The 24,440-nt window shown below is 44.2% G+C and overlaps 1 protein-coding gene across 4 annotated transcripts in view; it reads right to left on the bottom strand.

Moving 5' to 3' along the window:
- Nucleotides 1–24,440, bottom strand: part of MBNL2 (muscleblind like splicing regulator 2) — a 158,105-nt gene that overhangs the window by 99,940 nt on the left and 33,725 nt on the right. For all 4 annotated transcript variants that reach the window (XM_042929356.1, XM_042929365.1, XM_042929384.1 and 1 more), the window contains exon 2: nucleotides 8,373–9,147. In XM_042929356.1, the coding sequence (XP_042785290.1) occupies nucleotides 8,373–8,546 (174 nt within the window). In that variant the 5' untranslated portion in view covers nucleotides 8,547–9,147. The remainder of the gene's footprint in view (nucleotides 1–8,372; nucleotides 9,148–24,440) is intronic.

The raw sequence follows: 24,440 nt of genomic DNA, 5'->3' as shown, positions 1-24,440 counted from the left end.
CTTCCTTGTGCTCCCTCTCTAAATACATACATACATACATACATACATAAACAAAACCACATTCTAAAATAAAAGCAAAAGTTTGAACGAAGGAAGGAGGGTGCTGACAAGATGCTATTTCCATTTTCAGAAAAAAACTAGAATCTTAAACAAATCATGATAAATGTTTCTTTCTCCTTAAGCTTTGGTGAGAAACGGTTTCATAAGAAGCTGTTACACAGACTAGCAAAAGTTAGCATCCCTGCCCAAGGCTAAGTGAATAATAAACAAATGTAATTATTCAAGAACGTAATTAAGGTTAAAAGTGATATTTTGCTCCGTTTGATTTTTGGAGAAAATAAGTTTTGCCAGTTTTCTCTGCGAATTATTTTAATCTATTTTTACATGTTTCAAACACAAATTATTGTAATCACAGAATGTCAGCTTATCATCTTTCTTTCATCTACTCAGTACCCAACACTGGAGTTTTTTAAGCCTCATCTCTCTTGCCAACTCCAATGATGGCCAGCGGCTGTTCCGAGCAGTGTGCACAGGTAGACTTTGAAAGTAGTCTGGGCTCAGGAGTTAGACTACAGTGTTTGGTTTCTGACATTCTCTAGGTTTGGATACGATTCTTACGGTTGAACGGTGTCCCCCTCCACCCAAAAGATGAATTAAAGAATTAACCTCTGTCCTCCAGACTGTGACTTGATTTGGAAGTAGGGTTGTTGCAGACATCACTAGTTAAGATGAGGTCATACCAGGAAACATGGGCCCCTAACCTAAAGTAACTGGCGTCCTTGTGAGATGGGGAAATTTAGACACAGACTCCAAGGGAAGACCATGTGAAGAAACACACGCAGGAAGACAGACATCAGAAGCTGGATCCAGAGAAGACACTGAGTCACCAGAAAAGAGAAGAGGCAGGGAAGCGTTCTCCCACGGAAGCTTCAGAGGGAGCATGGTCGTACCAACGCTTGTCTGGACTTGCAGCCGCCCCGAACTGGGGGACAGTACATTTCTGTTGTTTTAAGCTGCCCAGTCTTTGGTAGTTTGTTATGACTGCCACAGGAAACTAACGTAGAGATTATTTTGTCTACCTCTTAATTTTAGACTGGGTTAGAATGCAGGTGTCTTGAGGGTAGAAGCCGTGTCCCTAGGAAGGTGGCATCACCCACAAATGCCATAGATGTGCTATCCCTGATAGGACGTTTAGGGAGATGCCACCTTGAGAATCCTCATTCCTTTGCTCGCTAAAGGCACCGAAACTGATTCCACCTGCACTGTCCTCCTCTTGGCCCTCCTCTTGTCCTGGAAGCTACAAGTATATTCTTTCTTCACATAGAAATATCTTGAGTAACAGGAAGAATCTGGTGCTAATTTTGACCCTAGGAAAATTTGAGAAACAGCCAAAAAGTATCTTTAATGACCCTCTGGTCTTCTTGTGCCCACTTTAATGTGTCAGACTTCTCTGTAGATGAGACTTTCTTAACTTGCAGTCCATAGATAGTTTTTAGAAGCCAACATGAAACCCTTGAGATCTTAAGATTTGTTGCAATAGTCTGTATCTGGGTAAACATTTCACAGTTTAATAATTTATTAATTCTTAAAGTTTATGTATTTCCCTACAACCAGAACAAGAAAGAAAAAGAAAGACTAAGGATCCTCGGCATGGTGGTCAGTGTCAAGCTAAGGTTTTGTGCCTGGGGAACAAGGCACATGGAGTGGGATGATGACTGGGGGTGGATGAAGAGTTTGGATCTAGGAATGTTCAACTACAGGTGAGTATGGAGCCTGCCTACAGGGTGTTTGGTGGGCATTTTGGCCACGGACTTGGCCAGGAAAGGGCATGCACCCAGAACCTGGATTGATTGACACAGAGGTGGGAATTGAATGCTGAGCGCAGACACCCTTTCAGAACTCGTCACCGACCTGATCTAGGAAAGACCAATGCTGAGTCTTGGCAAGTATCCACAGTGAGGAGCAAAGAGAGGAGAGGTGGCATTAGAGGCGAGATAGGAAGGAAGGTTGCAGTGGTAGAAGAAGTAGGAGTGGGGGGAAAGAGGAGGAAAGAAGTCCAAGGAGGGGCTGGCCAGGCTTGCAGAACAAAACGGAGAAATTAAAGAAAATGGTGAACAGCCACGCAGAGCAGTTTGGTGTCTGAGGTTCACTGGCAATCATCAATAAGTTCGTTTTGAAAAGTCGTGGGGATTCCTTCGTTAATTTATGCACTCTTGGAATGGTTATTGTTGCACCTCCTCCACGCATCAGTGCCACGCTAGGTGCTTGGGCACAGAGATGACTAAGACACCATCCTGTCCTTGGGAAGCTTACGGGCTTGTACGGCGACACATACTTAGAGGAGTGAACTGTTACATGGAGGTCTTCATAGTATCACGAAGGGGCAAGTGGTTGATTTGCCCCGGAGGGCAGCAGTCAGATGATGGATACATGGATCTCTTACACAAGGAGTAGAATTGGTGGTCCGGGCACCGTTAAAGTAGAACATGTCCTTCACTTTATCGTGATATCTGAAATCCTATGTGTCAGAATCGCACGGGCACACACACACACACCAACACCTTGGACCAAAACTACTTTTGCTACTGAGACCTAGTAAGTGATATATAATATCTCTAGACAAATACAGACAAAAAGAAATACATGTGCCTCACTGTCTCTCCTTTTCAAATATGTAACTTTTTAGTACCTAGATCAGTTTATTCCTGGGGGCTTCTATTTTAGAATGTTTTTGACACTTCCATATGCTAAATTTGTGAAACATGGATATTGTTAAGATATTAGGAGTTTTAGAATTCATTAGACCAATGAGTTATTCTATAAGAGGAATTAGGAGGAGGGAAGGGATGGGGCGGCTTTGGAGTGACACTTACCTTGGATCATGTCTCTTCCCCACCATTTGTAAGTTATTTGTTGTTTCCAACCTGTATCCCACAACTGTAATGGTTGACTGAATATTTACCTTACAGAGCCGTTGGAAGGAACTGATAATTCATGAAAAATACCTGGCAGAAAGTAGCCTCTATGTGACTACAGAGATTTCTATAGATAACAAAATAATTGTCTGAGATTATATCTTCAAATCAGGCCAGAATTGAGCACATAACTTAAAAAATCCTCAAGCAATTTCTGCAAAGAATTAGCTTCTATTTGAAAGCAATTCAAGAACATGAAGTTAAGGCCAAGGCCAATGACATACATTTTTTAGTATGTTTTGAAGAACTGTCCCAAACGATCACATATCTACTACCATATTCAATTTTAAAATTTTCACCCATACACATGAAGACTAAAATTTTATTTGTCATCAGCCAACTTATAGCCAGCATCCCACAAATAAGTGAGTAGGATCTATTTTTATACATTTTCAAACTTAGAAGGAATGGGAGAGTAATAGTAAGTAGTTTCTGCAACACTTCAGAGAAACTGAAGTAATTTACTTGTCAATTACTTGTCAGTTTTCTTGTCAATTTTCTCATGTTGTATTACACTTCTATGCTGTATTATACTGGGGCCTCTAATTCCTGCACAGAGCCCCCTGATTTTGAAATCTATTGGACTATTGAGAACAGGGCCATAGCACATTGCCGTACAGGTTGTGCACTGCACAACTCCAGGGGGTGCCGGTCACACAGACCATATTGAGAAATGCACCCACACAAGCCATATGCAGCAGCCCTACCTGAGAGCCTTGAATCCTTTCCTAAGGAACATGCTCTACCGTGCAACAAATACTTATTGAGCATCTAATACGTAGGAGACACTGTTCTAGGCTCTGAGGACACGACAGTGATCAGAAAAGATACCATCCCCATCTACATGGACCTTCCATTCTAGCAGAAGGGAGGGGGACAGATAATGAACCCAAACCAAGTATGTGTTCAGTTTACCAGAAGGCGGTGTTAGGGAGAAGAAGAAAGCAAGATGGTGAGCAAATGGAATCACAGCCACGGGGAAATTACTATTTGAAATAAGGTTGGCAGAAAGGCTTCACTGTTGGCAGTTTGGATCAGAATCCAGAAGGGAATGAGGGATAAGCTGTTCGTACAATTGAGGCAGGAATATTCCAGGCAGAGCAAAGAGCAAGTGTAAACACTCTAAGGAGGAAGCCTACTTGGCACAGCCAGGGGCCAGGATAGAGGCGGGGTGGCTACAGGGGACTGGATGGGGGGACAGTGGTAGGACAGAAGTCAGGGGGTTGGGGTGAGAGTCAGATCTCCAGGGCCCAAACAGTTTTGTAAGGATCGGTCTTTACCCATGTACCCAGGCAAGCTGGGAAGCCACTGGGAGGCTTCCAATGGAAGAGTGACATCATCTCACTCAGGTGCTCAAAGAATCACAGGGTCTTTGAACTAATTTTTATTATGTAAAGCCAAAACAATTTCCCCCAAAGACTGTAGGAGTGCTTTTTGTTTTTCTTTGGCCAAAATTAGCAACATGATTTTTTAAAAAAATTATTTCCTATTTTAATTTCAGATTGAATTAAAACATCTAAGCAAAGACATTAAATACTTGATGAAAGTGGTAAATGCCAAAACCTTTAGTGCCAATAAGCATGAAAGCTAATTCATTTATTCTCTTCCGGATGTTTCCGTCTGCAAAACAATCCAGACTAGTTCCTATTGGTTACAGGGAAAAGAACCTGAAAAGAAAAATCTCAAACATCTCAACTGTGAGGGAGACTGTTTTATGGATTATAAAGGAACAGAGATGGGGCCAACATGGTCAAGGATACGGGGAGGTTAGCTGCTCACGAAGCAATTTGCATTTTGTCAAGTTAACCTATCTTGTGGAACACCATGTTCCAGGCCTTCCAGAAAAATTTAAGCAACTGCACTGTTAAAAAAAAATATCACAAATGCCTTTTCTGCCCAGTGGTTTCATTTAAAATGCAACAAGGTAACAGTTGTGAATAAAGTACAGTTGTCATTGTAAGAACTGTGCTCTATTTTGTGAAACATTTCTACAAAAGTATTTATAGATGTACAACTCTCTTTCCAAAGACCTTAGCAAATCTCCTTTGTAACCACCCACTCATTTGTTTAGTATGCTTTTATGGATGTTTCCTCATGGTTGCAAATAGTCCATAACAAAAACTAAAAAACAAAAAAGAATATGTCAGGCTTATAGTCGACTGGTCTCTATATTGGTATGCCAACACAGATTCCTCTTCCCTATTTTTCTGAACAAAAATAGTCCACAGTCCTTGAGAAAATACCTTGTAAGAAATACTAACCACAAACATAATGTCGGCGTCAAACTTGACTTGCTTTAATGTCATGACTAATTTGTATCACTGAGCTGTTATCACTCACACAGTAGATTCTTAAGAGTTTGGACACATTAAGAGTTGAACGCTTTATGAGTTGGACACATCCTGTCTGTAAAGCCAGTCATCAAAATCAGTGTCTATGCTGTGATACTTTATTATGAAGGGAAAATAACAGGAGCTGGCTCTACTATGTCCCGCCCTCTGCTAGGCATCTGGCATATCTTAGGCCAGGTAGTCTTTGCAGTAACCTTATCAAGTTGGAATTATAATATGAATATTGAATAAGAGGAAACTGAAGTCAAGGAGGTAAAATAATTTGTCTCAAATGCTATAGCTCACTTCTAACCAGCCAGAACTCATTCAAGCCCTGGCCTGACAGCAAAGCCCTTGTATTTCTGTCTGTCGTAGGCTGGTTCCGCGGAGCAACACTGTCTTATTTATTATATTAAATGAAATTAAAATTAAATAGCTTAATTATTGTTGTCATCATAATTTTTCTCTTAGCTACCACTGTTGAGTGCCTTTTTTTTGAGAGAGAGAGAAAGAGACAGAGACAATGTGAGTGGAGGAGGGGCACAGAGAGAAGGAGACAGAGTCCCAAGAAGCCTCCTCACTGTCAGCACTGAGCCTGATGGGGGCTCGAACTCACAAAACCATGAGATCATGACCTGAGCCGAAACCAAGAGAGCGTGACGCTTAACCAACTGAGCCACCCAGGTGCCCCTGAGTGCCTTTTTAATTTACTCGTCCTTATTGTAAGAACTCGTCATTCTTACATCCACCTTGCAAGGTGAATATGCCCGCATGGTGCCGGGCAGTGTGCATACGTTAGCCAATGTCACTGGCAAATGTTCTCATTTCACTGATGAGACAACAAAGCTAAGAAGTGACAAGGGACCCACCCAAGTCGGGGAAGTGGTTGAGCAGGTATTTATAGACTCGGGTATGTCTTACTCCTATGTTATGGGCTCTTTTCACATTCTTCACAGTTTGACAACTTTAAAAATAAGTGACACCACGCTCAAATTAAATAATCTGAAAATGTACAATTCTAAAAGGGAACTGATAACTTAAGGCAATCTGTAACCATGCTTCAACAATGCAAATGATTCCACTAGACACTTCTGAAAATGGTCCTTAAAACTCAACATCTTCATGCTTGGTTCATGCTTTTATGTTAAACTTAACTGTTCTTCACCCTTTCTCCATGGGTTGGAATTCCTCCAACAACTGTGGTCCCGGAGAATCCACATTGAGGTAATAAATTGTAAGGACCTGGAAGTTGCTGTCCTCTTGATATTCAAGAAGTACTTAGCCTTAATGTGTTGTATATATCTCCCTCATATTTCCTTAACTAGCTGAAAGAATTAAGTTTTAAGACACTTCCTAAGACGTTGGTTTCCTAGTCAATATCCAACCAGTGAAGGCTTGGATCAATAAAACAAAGGAAGTAGGATGACCTGGGAAATGAATTTCTCACCTCTGACCTGTTTCCATATCTTGAAGCTCTTAAAATCTAGTTTTTAATCTAAACTGCTTTTTATAGTGAATGTTTCCATGGGTGATGACCATAGAAGCAAATACATACTTAGGTTACTTGTTTGACTAAAAGCAAAATAAATACTATTATAAAAATATGCTTATAATGTTATACTTTATATAACTGTGGTTTATCCATCTGTTTATTTCTGTGTAGACAAAACAATTCATATTTTTAAAGTCTAATCTAATAAACTTTTCATGATAAAGAGGAATAAAATAGGGAAAGTTATGGGGATAAATGGCATATCTAATTTTTCAAACTTTAACCCTTAAAAGACTTCTCTTGGGCTACAAATGTATCCCTCTGCTTTTTAGTGTGTAGACAAATTTTCCCTTTAAGATATACTTAAATATACAAAGTCTTATATTTCAACTTCGACTAATAAATATCATAAGACATAACTTTTCACCTTAAGATGAAATTCTCCCTCAAAACATACCCAATCCTTCAATATCCAAGAATAGGCTAAGGTCACTATTTCGTAAACTCACAGCACTAAGATTTCCCAAGAGCATGGACCACCTTTTTTTTTTTTTTTTTTTTTAACTCTTCGGTAAGCTTATTTATACAAAGTTTTGCAGAGATGTAAACATTAAGCTCTTATCTCCATTGAAAACTATATCATGATGATGTTAGGACTGTCCTAGACAGTCTGGGATTCATAGAATCCATATTTTAGGGCAAAATAAGCCTCAAAGAATTATGGGCTAAGTCACACCTACTTCCTTCAATTAGATATTTCATCATAATTCCCCCAATTTCTGCAAGTCCAAACCCCACCTGACTTAGTATACACCTCAGGTGGCAACAACCTTCTAGAACATGTCTTGAAACAGTCAGCTGGAAGCCAGCTCTCCCTTCTATGGACCCACATAGAAGCTTGTTTCTCTCTTAAGGCACGTGTCCCTTTCTGTCTTGCATTATAGTTGCTTGCTGACATGCTGTATTTTCCCTCCTAGACAGTGAGCTCAAGGAAACCATCTTGAATCACATTCAATTCTTCCGTGATGCTAAGTGTTAACTAACACATAGTGGGTTCTCAAGGAGTACTAAGGATGTACTCAATGATTTCTGTTAGCCATGGCAAATCGCCAGAAAGAATGAAAAACCTATTAAGAAGTATTTTAGGAAGCCCTTGGTCAAGAAAGAAAAGCATAAGAGCAGAAAATTCTTCGAGAGGCGAATCAGAATAACTGGCACATAAAAGTGACACATTCAATTTCTTCACCTTTATATAACCTCCAGAAGATCAAACGTTAATAAAATATTTATCTTCAGTTGTCACAAGCCAGACTTTGATTTAAAACTCTTGGGTACATGAATGTCATGCCAGACCCAAAATATACCGTCATGTATTTTTAATTTAAACATGGCTCTGTAAAAAATTTATGTATGCCTGGTATGAAAAAACGTGGGTGAAGATCTCCCAACAGTCACCACAAACAAGAAAACAGAACCTAAAAATGACTGTTGAACTTCTGTGAACCTACATGGGAAAGCATTCCATCCGAGAGTCCACTGTGCCATCAACACGACACAGGAAACGCATCCCCTTACCTTCAGGGAGTCAAAGCAGGCAATCACTCTTCCATTCTCCACCTGGCAGCTCTTGGGGGGGTGAGCAAATTTGCACTCCTCGTCAGAGCGCGAGCACGTGCCCCTCTGGAACTGCCTGCAGACCTCCAACGTCAGCCATTTTGTGTCTCTGACGGGGGCCACGTTCAAAGCCATGATGCTCGAGCTACTGGGATTCTGTTTGTTTGTGTCAAATGATGAAATCAATCCAGGTCCCAGTGATTCCGAGACTACTGTTGTGAAAAACCCCACATGTGAGTCTGAAGGTAAGTGATCAATTGCTTAGGGAGGCCCAATCCAGGAAGCAGTGAGGAGAGAATTTATCGGCAAGCAGTCACTCATCAATCAATATGCCCCACTTGAAGACAGTGGGCCGCAACAGAAGCACACTCAGTGTCATCTCTGGCGGTAAACGTCCGAGTCTCTCGACCGATCTGCAGACACAACTGTTTTTAATAAAGTGACTTCAATATCATGGCACTCCTTGGGAGGATATTCACTTCTGACACTCGCAGCTATTGACGGTGCTGGAGAATAAGCCACCTAGACGTTCAGATCTTGGCAAGATTTCTCTTTCTTTCCACCCTTCTAAATCCTGAAATCGAGCAATTGGCAAAGTCAGACAGTTGAGGTATCTTCATCCACCGTAAGGTCAGGGCTACGTGCATTTGACGGAAGAACAATTTGAACACAACAAGAGCTCAGGCTGCAGTTTCCAGCGAAAGTGACTTCACACAGGCACTTTGAAATCATGAACCTGCAGAACACAAGGAAAACATCAACTTACACCCAGACTCAATGGAATCAACACTTTGATAAACTGTTTTAGGTCTTCTATAGAATTTGCAAAAGTGCAGTTCAGAACTTTGAGGTTTAAGGCTAGTGAGGAAAGTTATGCATTAAAGAGGGAGAGAGAGAGAGAGAGAGAGAGAGAGAACAAAACTGCAGCCGTATTGCAGAAATCTAGGCAGCAGTCCAGAAGTTAGGAATGACTCAAACACATGAGTGTGGCAGACACAATAATTAAGCATTCTGAAACAATCCCATCTAATGTGCTTCATCGCCAAAACAGTGTATTAGAACCGTAGCTTCAGATTAATTTCACATTTAGGCCGTTGATCTTATTGTTGGAAATGCTATGAACAATTATTCGGGATGTGTCTTCCTATGTAATAAGGGTACTGTCATTTTGGGTGCAGTGTGGGCTCCTTATTCTTTATATTTTTTCTAGTTTACAGAGATTTGAACTTAGAAATGGATAGGGAGAAGCTTCCCAATATTTTTTAGGTCTCTTATACTTTCTCTCTACTGTTATTACTTGCTTAATGTTAGTATTCCCCTCTCTGCAGTAAGCACTCAGATGGTAAGGACTATTTATATTTGTCATTTCTGTGTCCCTAGTGCCTTAGTTCATGGCTATTAGTTCCTGAAAAAATATTTACTGACCGATTTAACTGGTGACTGGCTCACTGACCAGAGGAATGAATGCAAGTTCGTTTTAGTTTTAGTTCAGTTTAGTTTTTAATGGACTCACAATCTCCATTCTGTGGAATGCTGGAGTTAAATCATACACCTACAACAAAAATATAACTAGAAAATTCATATTTCTAAAATTATATTTCATTTCTTTTAATGTTTTCAAGGATTATGAAGTAGTTAAAATGTTAAAAATTTAACATCGTTGGGTCCAGGAGGAATAAAGGACTATATACTAGAAGCTGATCATTTTCAGATATTGTATATGCTGCCAGCTACCTTAGACACATGGCCTTGATGTCCTTTTAAAAATTTCTTTAAGTAAGAACTTAATGGAAACTGGACGTAGAGTATTTAAAATCAGCATGTATGAGTAAGTTCAGACAGCAGTAACTTTTGAGTGATTCATAAATGTCCCCTGAGGAAAGTAGGTCCCATGATAATTAAGTTTAGTTAACTCCAGGTAAACCAGGCTGAACACGCTTCCTTGCAATAGGGCTTTTTTCGGTCTTGAACGAGTCTCCAATAGAGTAAGAGAAACAATGGTGTCTCTCAAGCTTATCCGATCGTGGAAGGTTTATTTAGCAGGACGTCTCTTGGGATGGTAGGCAATGCTGCTTCATCCCAGGACTTCATTTACTTGCTAGCAGAAGTGTGTAAATGGGTAATAACTGTATGTGCATGTAAGGAAATTGGCCACCTTGACAGCCATGACACATGCCTGACTCCAGCTGTAAAATACTTGAGGGGACAGGCAGGCTACTGCTTGTCTGTTTGGCAGCATTGTGTTCCCAGCAGCTAACATCAACTTGCTTAACTAGGCAGTTTAAGAAGATGAGTTTAATAACCAAATTTACTCTGGGTCAGGTTTCACAGACCAGCCTGAACCTGCACCTCCATTGCCTCAACCCCCATCTCTAACCCCCACGGAGAACAAAGGATGAGGGCAGCAGGGGACAAGAAAACATTCCTGCCTGTGTATTCAGTGGAGCTGAGGCACTAATAATGAGGTTTAAAATGATAGGTTGGACACATCTAGTTTATATTTGTACGATATTTGATAGAGTCCCTGAGTCCTATAGACCAGGGTCTCATGGGATTACAGGATGACAAAGATCCAGGAGAAGCTCATCCCTAAAGACAGCATGGCTTTGGTCACGGCTTTTCACGTGCAGGAAAAGAAACGGGCAAACTTGTATTTAGGCACAGATGGCAAAAGAATAATTACTCAAGTATTCCTAAAAAAACACATAGAAACAATGCTCTCAACCCAGTCCAGTGAATGGGGTAGACTTTCGCGTGTATTTTCAGGTAAGAAATAATTGTTTTCCTGGGAGAAACAGATTGCCATTTGTAGTCACTATGAAAATCCAACCAGAATTTAGATAGACTCGAAGGAGATGAACTTGCTTTATTTTTATTTTTATTTTTATTTTTATTTTTTTTATGTTTATTTATTTTTGAAGGAGAGAGAGACAGAGCACGAGCCGGGGAGGGGCAGATAGAGAGGGAGCGACAGAATCCAAAGCAGCCTCCAGGCTCTGAGCTGTCAGCACAGAGCCCAACGTGGGGCTCCAACTCATGAGCCATGAGATCACGACCTGAGCCGAAGTTGGATGTTCAACCGACTGAGCCACCCCAGGTGCCCCTGAACTTGCTTTTAAAAGCAGAGGAGCCACGCTTTCTGCTGGCCAGAGTCCTGTGTAAGTCAATGATGTTCCAGAAGGAAACGAAGGCACATCATACTATACATAAGTATATTGCTATCCTCTCACAAATCCCCTCTTCCTTCCTGCTTGTGCTTGGTTTCTATCCTAAAAGTTACAGAGCTAATGTTATCAAAGACACTGCCTCCCTTGGCCCATCACAACCTCCATCTTCTGAGATGGATATAAGCAGGCAGTTGTGGGAACAAGGAAGAGAGCACAGACTTGAGTTAGGTTAAGGAAGGCCACCAAAGAAGATGGCCGATGAGGCGTAAGGATGGAGAAAACCAACTTTTGACACGGTTATCAAGGGACAAGACTAACCTCTGCTAGCACACAGACCAAAGCACATATTGGATCTGCCAGACTAGATTTCTTGGGAGGAAGGGTTGTGTTAGGGCTTCATTCTCCTGTATAGGAGCCGCTAGCTACATGTGCCTACTGACCACTTGAAATGTAGCTAGTGCCACTGAGGAACTAAATTTGAAATTTGTATTTATTCTTAACGAATGTAAATTTAACTAAAACGTTGATCCTCACTTTAGTTCCTGGAAACCTTTCAGGTGGGCTTGGACTGACCCGAGTACATAAATCTACTTTTCAGTTGTAAATTCTATGAAATCTAAATACAGATCAAGAATGTCCAATGAGTTCAGCTCCTAATTGAGTTGTGCTTTGAGTATAAAATACATACCGATCTCAAACACTTCGTATGAAAAAAGAATGTGAAAGTATCTCATTAATATTGTTTCACATGTACTACATGGTGAGTTGATAATATTTTAAGTAACTGGTTTAAATATTATTATTTAGCTTATATTAAGATTAAGCTCACTTGCTTCTTTTTAGCCCCTCCAAAATTCAGAGCTACATGTACCTCTCATTATATTTCTACTGATGGCAATGTCTTACTGGCTTTTGCATTTTGTTTTCTTTCAGCCAACACAGAACATTCTGGAATGGTGGAAAGTACCTTGTCCTAAGAGCCAGCGTCAAGCCTTTGTTTTGCCAAGGTTCCTTCATGTGACCTTGAGTAAGTCAATTTCTCTAAAATGTTGATAATAGTTCCTACCTACATTACATGATTGATGCCATGAAGGACAGATTATAGAGGGAACAAAGAATACTTTGTAAGCAGTAAAGTGCTGTCCCAATGCAAGGCAATGAAAGGAGGAGCTACTCTATAAATATTTATTGAATAAATCCACTTTCAGGCTTCCTCTCTCTCTTCAGTCATTCTACATCAATGGCCAGGCTTATGCCTTGTGCGGATCTGCTCCAGCTACAGAAGCTGAGAGCAGGGCGGTGCCTTAGAGATCAAAGGGACCGACAGAACTGTGTACTCAGGCCACTTATCCGGAGCATCCCTCGGTTCTCAAACTGATTTATTTTGCAGCCGGAAGGAACCCACAGAGAAGTTGCCCCAAGTACAAATCCCACAGCGTTCTTCTTACAAAGGCCTGACGCTTGCTTTCTTCCCTCAGTTGCTACTAAACCCAGAAGTGAATCAAACACTTTTAGGGCCCAGGCATTGACCCTGGGTGTGATGCCTAGTCCAAATATGTGGGGAGCACTGCTGGGGTGCCTACTACATTCGAGGGCTTGCTGGAAATGCAGCGACAGATGCCATTCTCCAGTGCTCTGGGTGAGCGGGGAGGAACCTGTGGCATTTTCTAGTTCATCTACCCAGAGGGGCCCCTGGGAAAATGTGTCTGAGTGGAGAGGGCACCCTTTTCTCATTCTCAGAAAGGTCCTATATATGCTGCCATTGGCCCTGCTTATATGCAAGACGTTTCTGGGTTGCCCTAAGAAGCTGGGGCTCCTGCCTACAATATTTTCCGGTTTCTCCCAATGCTTCGCTTATGCTTCTATTTTTCCACCTTTTTTTGTTTGTTTGTTTGTTTTTTGACTTGTGCTTCAGTTTTATTTCCAACATCACAATCCATGCCATCCCAGTTAGCTCCTTCCGGTGCAGAACCCAGGCAGAATTCAAAAGTAATTGTTCCCAGTTCTTTCTCTGGCCTTGTTCCTTCTTTGGCGTTCCTTTCCTTGTCCTCCTCAGGCATTCAGCAGCCTCGTGTTCTCTCCCCCTTCTGGCTTTCTAAGCCCCTCACAGAGGAGGAGATAGATGCCCTTGCCCTTGAAGGCTCAGCTGAGCACTGATCTGGCAGGCCCTCACTGCCCTGTACCCTGAAGTGCTGTTCCTGCTGACCTGCTTCACCCCCTCTGGTGACCTCTGGGTAGCCCACTTTCTGATAGTGCCTGGTGATGATTGTTAAGTATCACCTCCTAATTCTCCAGAACTTACACATTGACTTCTCCACCCGCCTGCCCCCAGCTCAAGGTTTCGCCCTGTGTATGTAATAGACTTTGCCTATTATTTTCAAATCCTCAGTGCTCAGTTACGTGCCTGGTATCAAGAATACACTCAACAAATGTTTGCCAAACGAACTCCTGATCCTCCTCCAAGGAACTTTTGCGTTTTAATGTGGACCGAAGGCTAACCTAAAGGAATAAGGCTCTGAATAGGGAATTTCAGTATTATCCTGGAGGAAAATTCCAGCAGATGCCACTGGCTTACCTCGTTGCTGCCAAGAAGGCCCTGGTGACAGGGAGGATCTGCCCCCAGGGCAAATTATTTGATCTTCAAACCCCAGCATCATTAGCCCAGCGATTTGCAGATTTGCAAAGTGTAATACCTGGGCCAGCATGGCAGCAGCCTCTGGGAGCTTGTTAGGATGCAGATTCTCAGGCCCTGCCCAGAGGTACTGAATCAGAAAGTCCGGGGGTGGGGCCCAGCAAGCTCTCGGGGTAACTCTGGGGCACGCTCAAGTTTGGGAACTGCTGTAGTACGCATTTCTTGTTGCCCCCCCCACCCCATGTGCTGCGGGAACAAAGATGTCTGCCCTGAGTTGATCACAGGGTCTCGGGGTCACTGATTCCCCCAGAAATAATTGCAGGAGGGCTGGCTGGGGGCTTCTTCCAGTGGCTGTTTCTGATCGATGAAAACAAAACACAACTACACAGAAAACATCTGAGAGATCTGTTCTCGACAAGACTTCATTCTATGAGAATTACAAGAATAAATGAACTCGTAGCCTGTAGGTTTGGTTCAGGATGAAGCAGGCCTTTGGTCCAGGTGAGTGGGGCTTTGTTGCTAGGACCCTTGCCTGAGGGAGGACTGCCTCAGAGGGCTGGTGGCCCTTAGTGACCAGCAGCTCAGTCCTTTGCCCCTTCCTGCTAGAGCTCTTTACAGAAGGGCTGATGTGTAGCACCCGGGTATAACGAGGGTGGAGGTTCACCACTGGACGCATCTTCAAAGGAAAAGCAAGATTGAAGTTCAAGGGTAAAGAAACGCTGTAGTATTTCCTGAAACACCAAAGGACTCGCTGTGCAACTCTACAAAACAATCTCAGGCTATTTTTAGGGGTTTCACTTACATGACACTTCATTTTTCAAAATATATTTAAAACCCTCCTAGGTGTTGGATTTTCAGAAAGCTGTGACTTCTGACTATAGAACACTGAGCCGCGCAAGTTCCCTTGCAGCTGTTCAATGATGCGGCAGGCCAGTCTGGAAAGCGCGGCCTCCAAGCCAGGCCACCTCCCTTCGTTCCACACCTCTCAGCAGCCAGACAAGCCCGGGCCGGGGACCCCAGGTGTCCTCGCCCTGCTGACGCTTTGTAGCCAGTTTGTACATTTCTGAAGGGAAAAACATCAGTCATGTCGGATCGTGAGGCTGAGACTGATCAAAATGTAAGACCGCCTCAAGGAAAATAGTTGTGCGGCACGCGGCTCCCTCGCTCACTTTTTGGTCAGCTGTGGCATTTAGCCGTCTGCCAGACACCGGCCTCCTAGCGAGCTGATCAAAGGGTCCTTGCAAAACAAACCGATTTCTGAGTCAGACAGTCAAGGACTCATTATCCATTAAGTAATTTATGGGATGCCTTTAATTTTATTTTCCATAAGTCTAATTACAATAAAGAAACGATGCCTCCTTGAGTTTCCTAATTTCTCATTTTGAGATTCTCTGGGTTTCCTCTTTTCAATTTTTAAATTCTCCGAATATATTTTTAAAGAATGATTTCTCCTCCCTGCGAGTCGCTTGATGTCTGAGCATCCCTACTTCTATTTCTGGAGCCTGATTTAAAATAGCTCTCAGTATGCTCTCGCCCCTGATCAATGGCTGGCCTCAGCCCGCACCTATCAGATGCAGATGCCTGGGCAGGAGAGGAATCTCGAGATGCTGCTGGCTGGCGTGCTGGGCTGAGAGCCACTTGACCTCCGGGAGAGGGTGTAATCCTGCCCTGTAATCACAGCCACTGAGAAGAGGTCCCTCACTGGGGCCTTCCCACAGGAAGCCCTATGCACCAATAAAAATACAGAAACTAGAGAGGCCCCACTGCCAAACGAATAAAGGACCTAGTTGACTTTGTGAAGAAAAGGTTTGTAAAGGGAGCAGCAGAAGTGACAGTCCTTAAGAACATGTTTCTTTATAGAACCTTGAAACTGGTTTCTTTATAATTTACTGGAAACGTAAGTTAAATGGCATTTTGAGACTTCTGCGTGGTTTCGGATGGAGAATCAGTTTTTCTACACGGGGTTCTAGTTGCCCCTCTCTCCTGAATAGCTGCGTAACGTCTTGAGTTACGCTCTCTGAGTGTCAGTTTCCTGTTTGGAATCAAGGGGTTGAAAATACCAAAGCCATAAATATATGTCCTGCAACCAACATAGACGTAGTAGTATATTGTAAGTCCTCTCTATACAGCATTATCAACATTAGATACAACATCTATATGCTTTACATCTATGTGCATGTACACACACACACACACACACACACAACAGGTGGAGATAAACTTCCACTCACTAAAAGTTATACATTTCTGTAAAGTAAATGAAGTTTGAGTAACAGAAACTAGAAAGGTCCTTGCTATGAAGTTGGTACACACTATGAAATCCTTCCCAGAAATTAGTGAGACAAACTTTTGATGGATGCTCTTCTAAGACGAATTCCAAACACACATTCATTCTAAGCAGAGAAAGAACCGAGGCTAACAATGATGCCTCCATTTTATATGGTACTTTGTTCTTTTGAACACACTTTTAAATACACTTCAATAAGAAAAACAAAACACTGGCCACCCAAGGTCACAAGGGCGGGTCTGCTGAGCCAGTGTTCATGACAACAGTAATAAAAGGAGAAATTCCCAGCTACAATTTTTCTATTGTATCTTAAAATACAAGCGAAAGATTCATAAAATCCAGGTCGCATTTTAACACATGAAAATTTCCAGTCCATTTTCACTGCAGTTTCCAGGAATGGGCAGAGAAAGAAATCTCATCTTTAATTAGAAGAGGAGAAATTTCTAAATATAATCCTGAAACTACAGTCAGATGTAATATATTCAACACACATTTGTATTCAAATTATGTTTTTTTCACTGTGTCTGTGTTTTCTATCTAAACATTTATAATTCAGTTAGGAGACGCTCTTATTAGAATAAACGCAATTGTATTAGATACCATTTAAGGCTGACCACACTTACCGGTTTCCTGGACCCAGTGGCTACTGTCAGAAAAAAATGATTACTGAGCGGCAGGCTGCAATCTAGCCCCTGAATTCCCAGAGAAGTCTTTGCCAGAACCTTCCATTTCCTTCCCTGGCCACCGCCCCTGGTGGACAGGACTGCTTTTCAGCTGACCTTTTTCCTTTTCTCTCTCTCTCTCTCTCTCTCTCCATTATCACCAGCCAACTGGCTATTTCATCTGCCCGCACGCTTACAAATGCCTAGACCCCCTTTTGCGACAAAAGTTTTGCAGCATAACTTTCATTATCACCGAACAAAAATAATCAATAGTGCGGCCAACAAGCATATGTTACCATACTGGAGTAGAAGCTTTCAAAGGAAGTAATTGTTAATAAAATGAATAATGTGTGTTTTGAAATTTCAGTGCTTAGGTACATACATATATGCTACCAGATAGAATGAGGAGGTCAGAGGCTCACACCTGTATGCATGTAGCATTATTTTCAGTGTGACAGGCACAAATGCAGACTGACAGAGGTATGACAAGTGATGTGTCTTTTCAAAATGTCAAAAAATTCCCGTTACAGCTCCTAACAAGTTAAAGAACAATGTTGCCTCAATTTACACAGGTGTTATGTTCTTAACAAATTCAGCTGTATTAAGATGGTCTAAAAGTAAAAAATAAATCAATTAAAACCACACTTTGTACAAAAAAATACACTTAAGATCTTGACCAAGATCACTATGAACAGGATTTTTATCTATGTGAATGTTCAGCAGGACACTCAAAGGTCATGAGCTACAGGCCGGTTCTTCGCTCTGAGGGAGTCACAGACAGACATCACAAGATGGCAAAATCCTTCACTCCTGCCCACTACATTTTTAAAAATATTTTTTTAATATTTATTTATTGTGGGGAGAGTGCAAGCAGGGGAGGGGCAGAAGAGGGAGACAGAGGACCCGAAGCCAGCTCTATGCTGACAGCAGCAAGCCCGATGTGGGGCTCAAACCCACAAACTGCAAGATCATGATCTGAGCCAAAATCGGATGCTCAACCGACGGGGCCACCCAGGAGCCCCAGATTTTAGAGGTGCTCCCTAGTCTTTTGGACAATGGGAAAAAATGTTCCCTTAAATCTCCAAAGAAATGTTTCCTTTCTTTACAGCGTGGTCCTATCCGCACTGAGAATGGTGTGGTAGGGTCTTAAGCTGTATAAATCTGACGAAGGTGACTCAGGTATAAAATATGAGGGTCACCAGTATGGTAGATTTGGGGGGGCACTGGAGGAACCCAGCTAAGACCCCAGCTAGAGGAAGCGCTCTCTGATAGCATCACCCAGGATGCATTAGAATGAGAAGGTCTCACAGGTGGTAACACTGGATGTTGATTATAGCAATGGTCCAGAGAAAAGGGATAATTGAGGCCCCAAATTACATTGCAGTAGTGAGAAGGAAGAGGAGGAGGGTGTGGCTGGGGTGAATTCACTAGAAGTGGACCAGCTTTGGGAATATAGACAGCAAGGGAGAGATCAAAGAGGACTTCAAAAGTTGGATCCTGTGTGGACACTGACGCTCTGCCCAGGAGGAAGGATGTCGGGAAGTGGAAGCCAATTGGAAATAGGGGCATTGAAGTTGAAGAGAGGGGACAGAGAGAGAGAGTGAGTGAGAGAGAGAGAGAAAGAGAGAGAGATTCATACCTGTATCTACATCTGTGTCTATATCCAGGGGAGAAATGAGAAAGCCTTGAACAGAGTCAAGGACAGTCTGTTCAGTTACTTAGAGGTGATGGAAAGAAGAGGAACAAGCGAAACCATAGACCAAGAATGACGAGAGACACGAGATCCTCTGAATAGTGCAGGGTCAAGGGTGTGTGGGGAGAGTTTCAGAGCTCCAAGATGGAGGGAGTAGCCAGAAGAGTCCACTGCCTCCAGGAGACCATGGGCATGTGGATGGTTTGGGGTGGCCAGACATCCTAACAAGGCTGTCACTGCTGACTTTCCAGATGGCAGTTTCCCTGGCTCACAGCTGTAGGGGGAGGGGTCAGGACAGCTGGAAAATGAAGCCCTCGGTGCCTGGAGCTCTTCGGAGTATTTGGTGCTGCAAGAACACCATGTAGCAACAGGGGAGGCTTTGAACTGTCTTTGCTTTGCAGTCAGCTGGGCGCTGATTACCTGCGTGCTCCCAGGGCAGGTGACCCTTTGTGAGCCTGGAATGTGTTCGCAGAAGCGGAAGGAGGGACCAAGTGAAGCACCCAGGAGAGCGGGAGAGAGCCTGCTTCTCCTGTCTCACTTCCAGCCTCTCGTTTCTTTCCTGAGCGGAAGGAGGGAAACACAACAGCAGCTTGGGAAAAGATGGCAGACTGAGGTGCGGGCTCGAGAGCCGGAACTGTGGCCCAAAGGAGGGGGAGGGATGAGGCCACCAGCTTCAGTGGAGGCCCAGCCTTGGCGAGAGAGAAGATGCTCCTTTCTCAGACGCAGGGCTGAAAGAAGGTGGGGAGTGAAAGAGACAGCCGGGTTTTCGGTTGGAGAGCAGGAAAGTGACACCGGGCAGCTTCTGTGTTGTGGCCCCTGCCCTCTGGGTCAGTAAGAGATGTTTGACCTGCTGGGACAGGCAGGTGTGGGGCTGGGCCCCCACCAAGAGCTCCTGAAGCTTCCGAAGGCCCTTGCGGGCAGCTGCAGCAGGGACAAGAGATAAAGCCAGAGAACGTCAAGTGGCCCAGAAGGCACAACCTCCACGCGATAGCATGAGCTTGCTCTGAGCTGAAAGTTTGGTTTCGTCGCTTTCTCCATCTGCCCTTGGCATTTGAGAGCAGGGGCGGCGAAGGGATGCTGTCAATTTCAAAAGTCAAGGCCTCAGAGACGGGGCAGTTTAAAGCAACAAAAAGACCTGGGTTATAACAAGAGCACACACGAACGTGATGGGAGTTGAGGACGTGGGGGACCAGGCTGTTCTCTCCCTGTGGAAACTGGATACGCCATCAGGAGAGCGTATCATAAAGTATCTCGGTGTGTGTGTGTGGGGGGGGAGGGGGTGGGTGTGAGTGATGTCAGAAGCCGGCGTGGCCGGTACCCCCACCATGAGGGGCCGGATCAGATCACATGTGCTCTGGAAATGAAGAGCCAGTGGCTTCCCTTAGATCAGCACAGAAGGGGCCATGAGCAGCACGTGTCTCAAAGAGAAGAAAAAGGCAGGGGCTGGAGCCAGTCTGCGTGCAGGGCAGACAGATAAATTCCTGGGACATCTTTAGTGGCAAGATAAGACCCAGGTACTGGCTTAACACAAACATTTGTTGAGAACCTTTTGCCAGCATGTTTTTGAGGTGAAAGGTTAATAAAGAGGAGGGAGATCAAAGCGTTTATGCCTGGTGGCCAGTGTTAGCTGGAGGAGGAGGGGGGAGAAGGAGGAGGGGAGGAGGGGAGAGGCTAGCATACCTGCGGCTGGTGAATGTGGAGGGGGTGGGGAACAGACTAGAACTGCAATGCAGGCAAAATCCACCAGGCCTCTGTTTGGCCGTCCTTTCCCCGGGGTGACGGCTCTAAGCCCACCAGACAGGGACGACTCCCCAGAGTTGTGCCCTTTCTCTGTCTCTGCCACCGCTTCCTACCCCCTCCTCCCTCTCTCTGAAGGCCGCCCACATCTGACCCATTAGGAAGTTCCCCTGGCTCCGACTTTACGACAGATCCCGAATCCAGCCCCTTCTCACCACCCATGTGGCTGCCATCATCTGGATTAATGTCACAGGTCCAACCAGTGTCCTCTGCGGCTCCCCATTGCCCCGCTGCAGCCCCTCCAACACATAATTCTGGGAAAGCCTTTGAAAATGGAACCAGACCGTGTCATTTCTCTGCTCAGGAACTTCCAGTGGCTCCCCACCTCGAGTGTCAAAGCCAAGAGACTTATAATAGCCCGTCATGACCAGCCCCACACCTTCCCTGACCTTCCCTTCACTCCCCCTCAGCCACCCTTGCCTTTGGCCGGTCCTTGAGCTGTCAACTGTCGGCCTGCCTCGGGACTCTGGCCTCGCTGTTCCTTCTGCTGAGAATGCGCCTCTCCCAGAGAGTCATACGGCCCAGGTGTCAGCCTATGGGGAGGGGAGGTCTTTCCTGATGTAATATTGTATCAGTCTTCCTTCCTCACTCGGGGTCACCCTGCTTTATTTCCCTCCAAAGTCCTCATCATGATTGGAAACTCACACACGTAGTTACTGATGTTTTCGTTTTTCTCCGCCAACCAGAATATAACATCTATAAGGGCAGGGTCTGTCTTATCCCTGACAGCTAACGCGACACGGAAACTTTTAAGACATAGTAAGCACTCAGTGGATGTCTGCTGAATGAGTGTGCGGATGAATGGACACATAAATCAATGAATATACTACACAGCTCATAGCTTGTGCCTTAAGGCTTGTTTGGTTCCATCCTCATGATGTGATTTGAAATATTTCTCGTCCATTGTTGTTCTTGCCACTATGTCGGTTCTCTGGGGCTCCAACTTCTTTCTTAGTGTCAAACTGGAGAGGGTGCAACAATATTTTAAGGCCACTTCTGCCCTGAAAGTTCTGTGATTGTACAGTGATTGGCAAGGCTGAGTTAAGGAGAAATGTATTTTTAGGAACTCTTCTGGAAATCTTATCAGCTCGGCTGGGTTTGGCCTAGATTTGTTAGCAGGCTGTTTGAGCTGTGAGATCTAACAGGAGCAACTGTACCGGGGAGGGGGGAGCATTTGGGGAGTCCATTGTGTTCCTGCTCCAGAGTCCAGATCCGAGGGGGCACCCAGGGAGGGTGCAGAGGTGACAGGGTTTTGCATTCAGCACGAGGACAGAGCAGGTGTTGAAAACTTAGGCTCCAGTCTGCAAAAAGGACACAGATCTAGGGGCGCCTGGGTGCTTCAGTGGGTTGAGCGTCCGACTTCAGCTCAGGTCATGATCTCGCAGTTTGTGAGTTGGAGCCCCAGGTCAGCCTCACTGCTGTCAGTGCAGAGCCCACGTCAGATCCTCTGTCCTCCTCTCTCTCTGCCCCTCCCCTGCTCTCTCTCTCTCTCTCAAAAACAAATAAACACTAAAAGAAGAAAAGAACACATATCTAGGGGCTGTTCCCTCTGCAGAGAATGCGCCTCTCCCAGAGAGTCATGTGGCCCAGGTGTCAGCCTATGGGGAGGAGAGGTCTTTCCTGATGTAATATTGTATCAGTCCTCCCGGGGGGGGGGGGCGGGTAATACTTCTTTACATTTTCTCTTCTACTAGAACAGCACATAAAATGCTACTGTGCACCAAGAAGTCACCGACACCCCCAGCCCAGTCGTCACGGTATGGTGGTCTCGGGCTTTCCGGATGGGAGCAAAACTGGCTCCTGAAGGCTGTCAGCAGAAAAGTTTGCTGAAGCTGGCTGTAAGTTCTTTGATAAGACTGGGCCCCAAGCGGCCCCATCCCTGGCCCTGGTATTCTTAGCAAGTGAATGCCCAAGTTTTGAGCCACATGGACCTTCAACACAGTGGACTGGGGGTTTGACCTATCTCTGGAGGCGGACCAGAGAAACCAAGTCTTCCTCTGCCCTTGTCCCCTGAGGCCATAGCCAGGTCCCCTTCTTCTGGAGGTTTGTAATCCAGCTGTGAAATACACCCCAGAGAGGTTCTGATAGGAAGAACCTTCTAGTTCTGCAACCTCTGTTGACGTCCAACCCCACTCCACTGACTTCGTAGAATACAATCATTCTGGCATGGAACCAGATATGGGGGATGTGGATTGAACAGCCCAAAGGTTCAGAAGACCCCAGAAGGAAAGATACCCCCAGGGTCAGACATCCAGGTGATGGTATTTCATTAATATTTAACAAAATAAAAATTTCTCTACAGAGCACCATTTGACTTAAGCAGAAAAGTACAGAACCCAGAAATGCAGCATCAGGAAGAAGTCAATCTATGAAAGGAGGATTTTTATTTTGATGTCATTTCACTCACCCTAGAAGTTAAAAAAAAAAAAATCAATTTCCTGCCATAGTTTTTAGAATGGCTGTGGACAAGGAGTGACTCAAGCCCCAAGTATAAAGCAGGCTACACAAATGAGTCTGAGTCAAAGATTCCTCTTATCTTTCAGGAAATTGAACTAACTGCTAGAATTGAAATCAACAACAAATATTTACTGCACTTGAAACCCGGAGCTCTAATAAAAAAAAAAAAAAAAAAAAAAAAAAAAAAAAGGACTAACCTGGCAACAAAGTGCATATTCTATCAAAACTTAGCGCGCTCTGATGTAACCCAGGCGGGCATTATTAGGTCACACGATGCTAATCGCTGGAGGCTGGTAGCACCACAGGACCTGTCAGACCCAGGTCCCCTCCTCCACAACCCCCTCCCCAAGCAGCGTCTTTTGTGGCCTCTCCGCCCAGATGGGGCACTCCTCCCAGGCTAATCACTGCTCGCTCAGCCTCCCCGCTGCCACCGGTTGTGGTTATTTCTAAGCGACGTCACCCGGTGCTGTGTCACCATGGCAACAGCGGGCCACCGCTCTGAGAAGTGCAACAGGGAAACTGGGGGAAAGGAAAAATAAGTCACAGGGCTGCACTGCCCCTGGTCACGGGCAACTTCTGAAGTGGCGAACGTGCTTCCCATTTTATGGAAGGGGAAACTGAGGCGCCAGTGCTCTCCCCAGTTCCTGTGAAAGGAGGATCAAAATGTAAAGCCTGATGATCACAGCCTACCCATGGGGCTCTGCTCCCTTGTGACTTGGAGTTCACTGGGTCATTTCAACAAGCACCAAATGCGAAGGAAACAAACGAACGAACGGGGGTGGGGGTGCTTTGGGATTATGTAGATGAATCATGAAATCTTCAGGCATCTATTTTAATGTACTAAACACGGCTCTCTCAACTACATATTCTGCGTATTTTTCCAAATACACAATTCTTATTTAAATGTACGTAGTTTTGCTTTCCCGGGTGACTGACCCGTGGACTTCAGTCAGTTCCTTAATCTCCTCCAACAACTGCATTTCTTTCACAAACGTATCCCTTTTCCTTTAAGTGTTTTTTAAGAGGCATACTGCTGAGCTGGAAAATTAATAACCTGGCATAACCTGTGATACCACCCTCACGACAAGCTCTCAAGTTACCTGTTCATTATTTTCCAAAATGATTTTATCACCTGCGTTCCCATGTGCATACTTCGATTGCTCTCCTAATGCTGCTTTTTTCTCAAACTGGTCTGACCTCCTTCTCTAAGAGAACCAATAGCTTTGAGTCAAACCAAATCTGACAAGATAAAATGAGAGAGAGAGAGAGAGAGAGAGGCAAAAAGAGAGAGTCTGAACAATACCTTTTCTGGCATGCGGATCATCACATGGCTA

This window comes from Panthera leo, chromosome A1, assembly GCF_018350215.1.
Source record: "Panthera leo isolate Ple1 chromosome A1, P.leo_Ple1_pat1.1, whole genome shotgun sequence".
Classification (NCBI taxonomy): domain Eukaryota; kingdom Metazoa; phylum Chordata; class Mammalia; order Carnivora; family Felidae; genus Panthera; species Panthera leo.
This window is presented reverse-complemented; position numbering and strand designations above follow the sequence as displayed.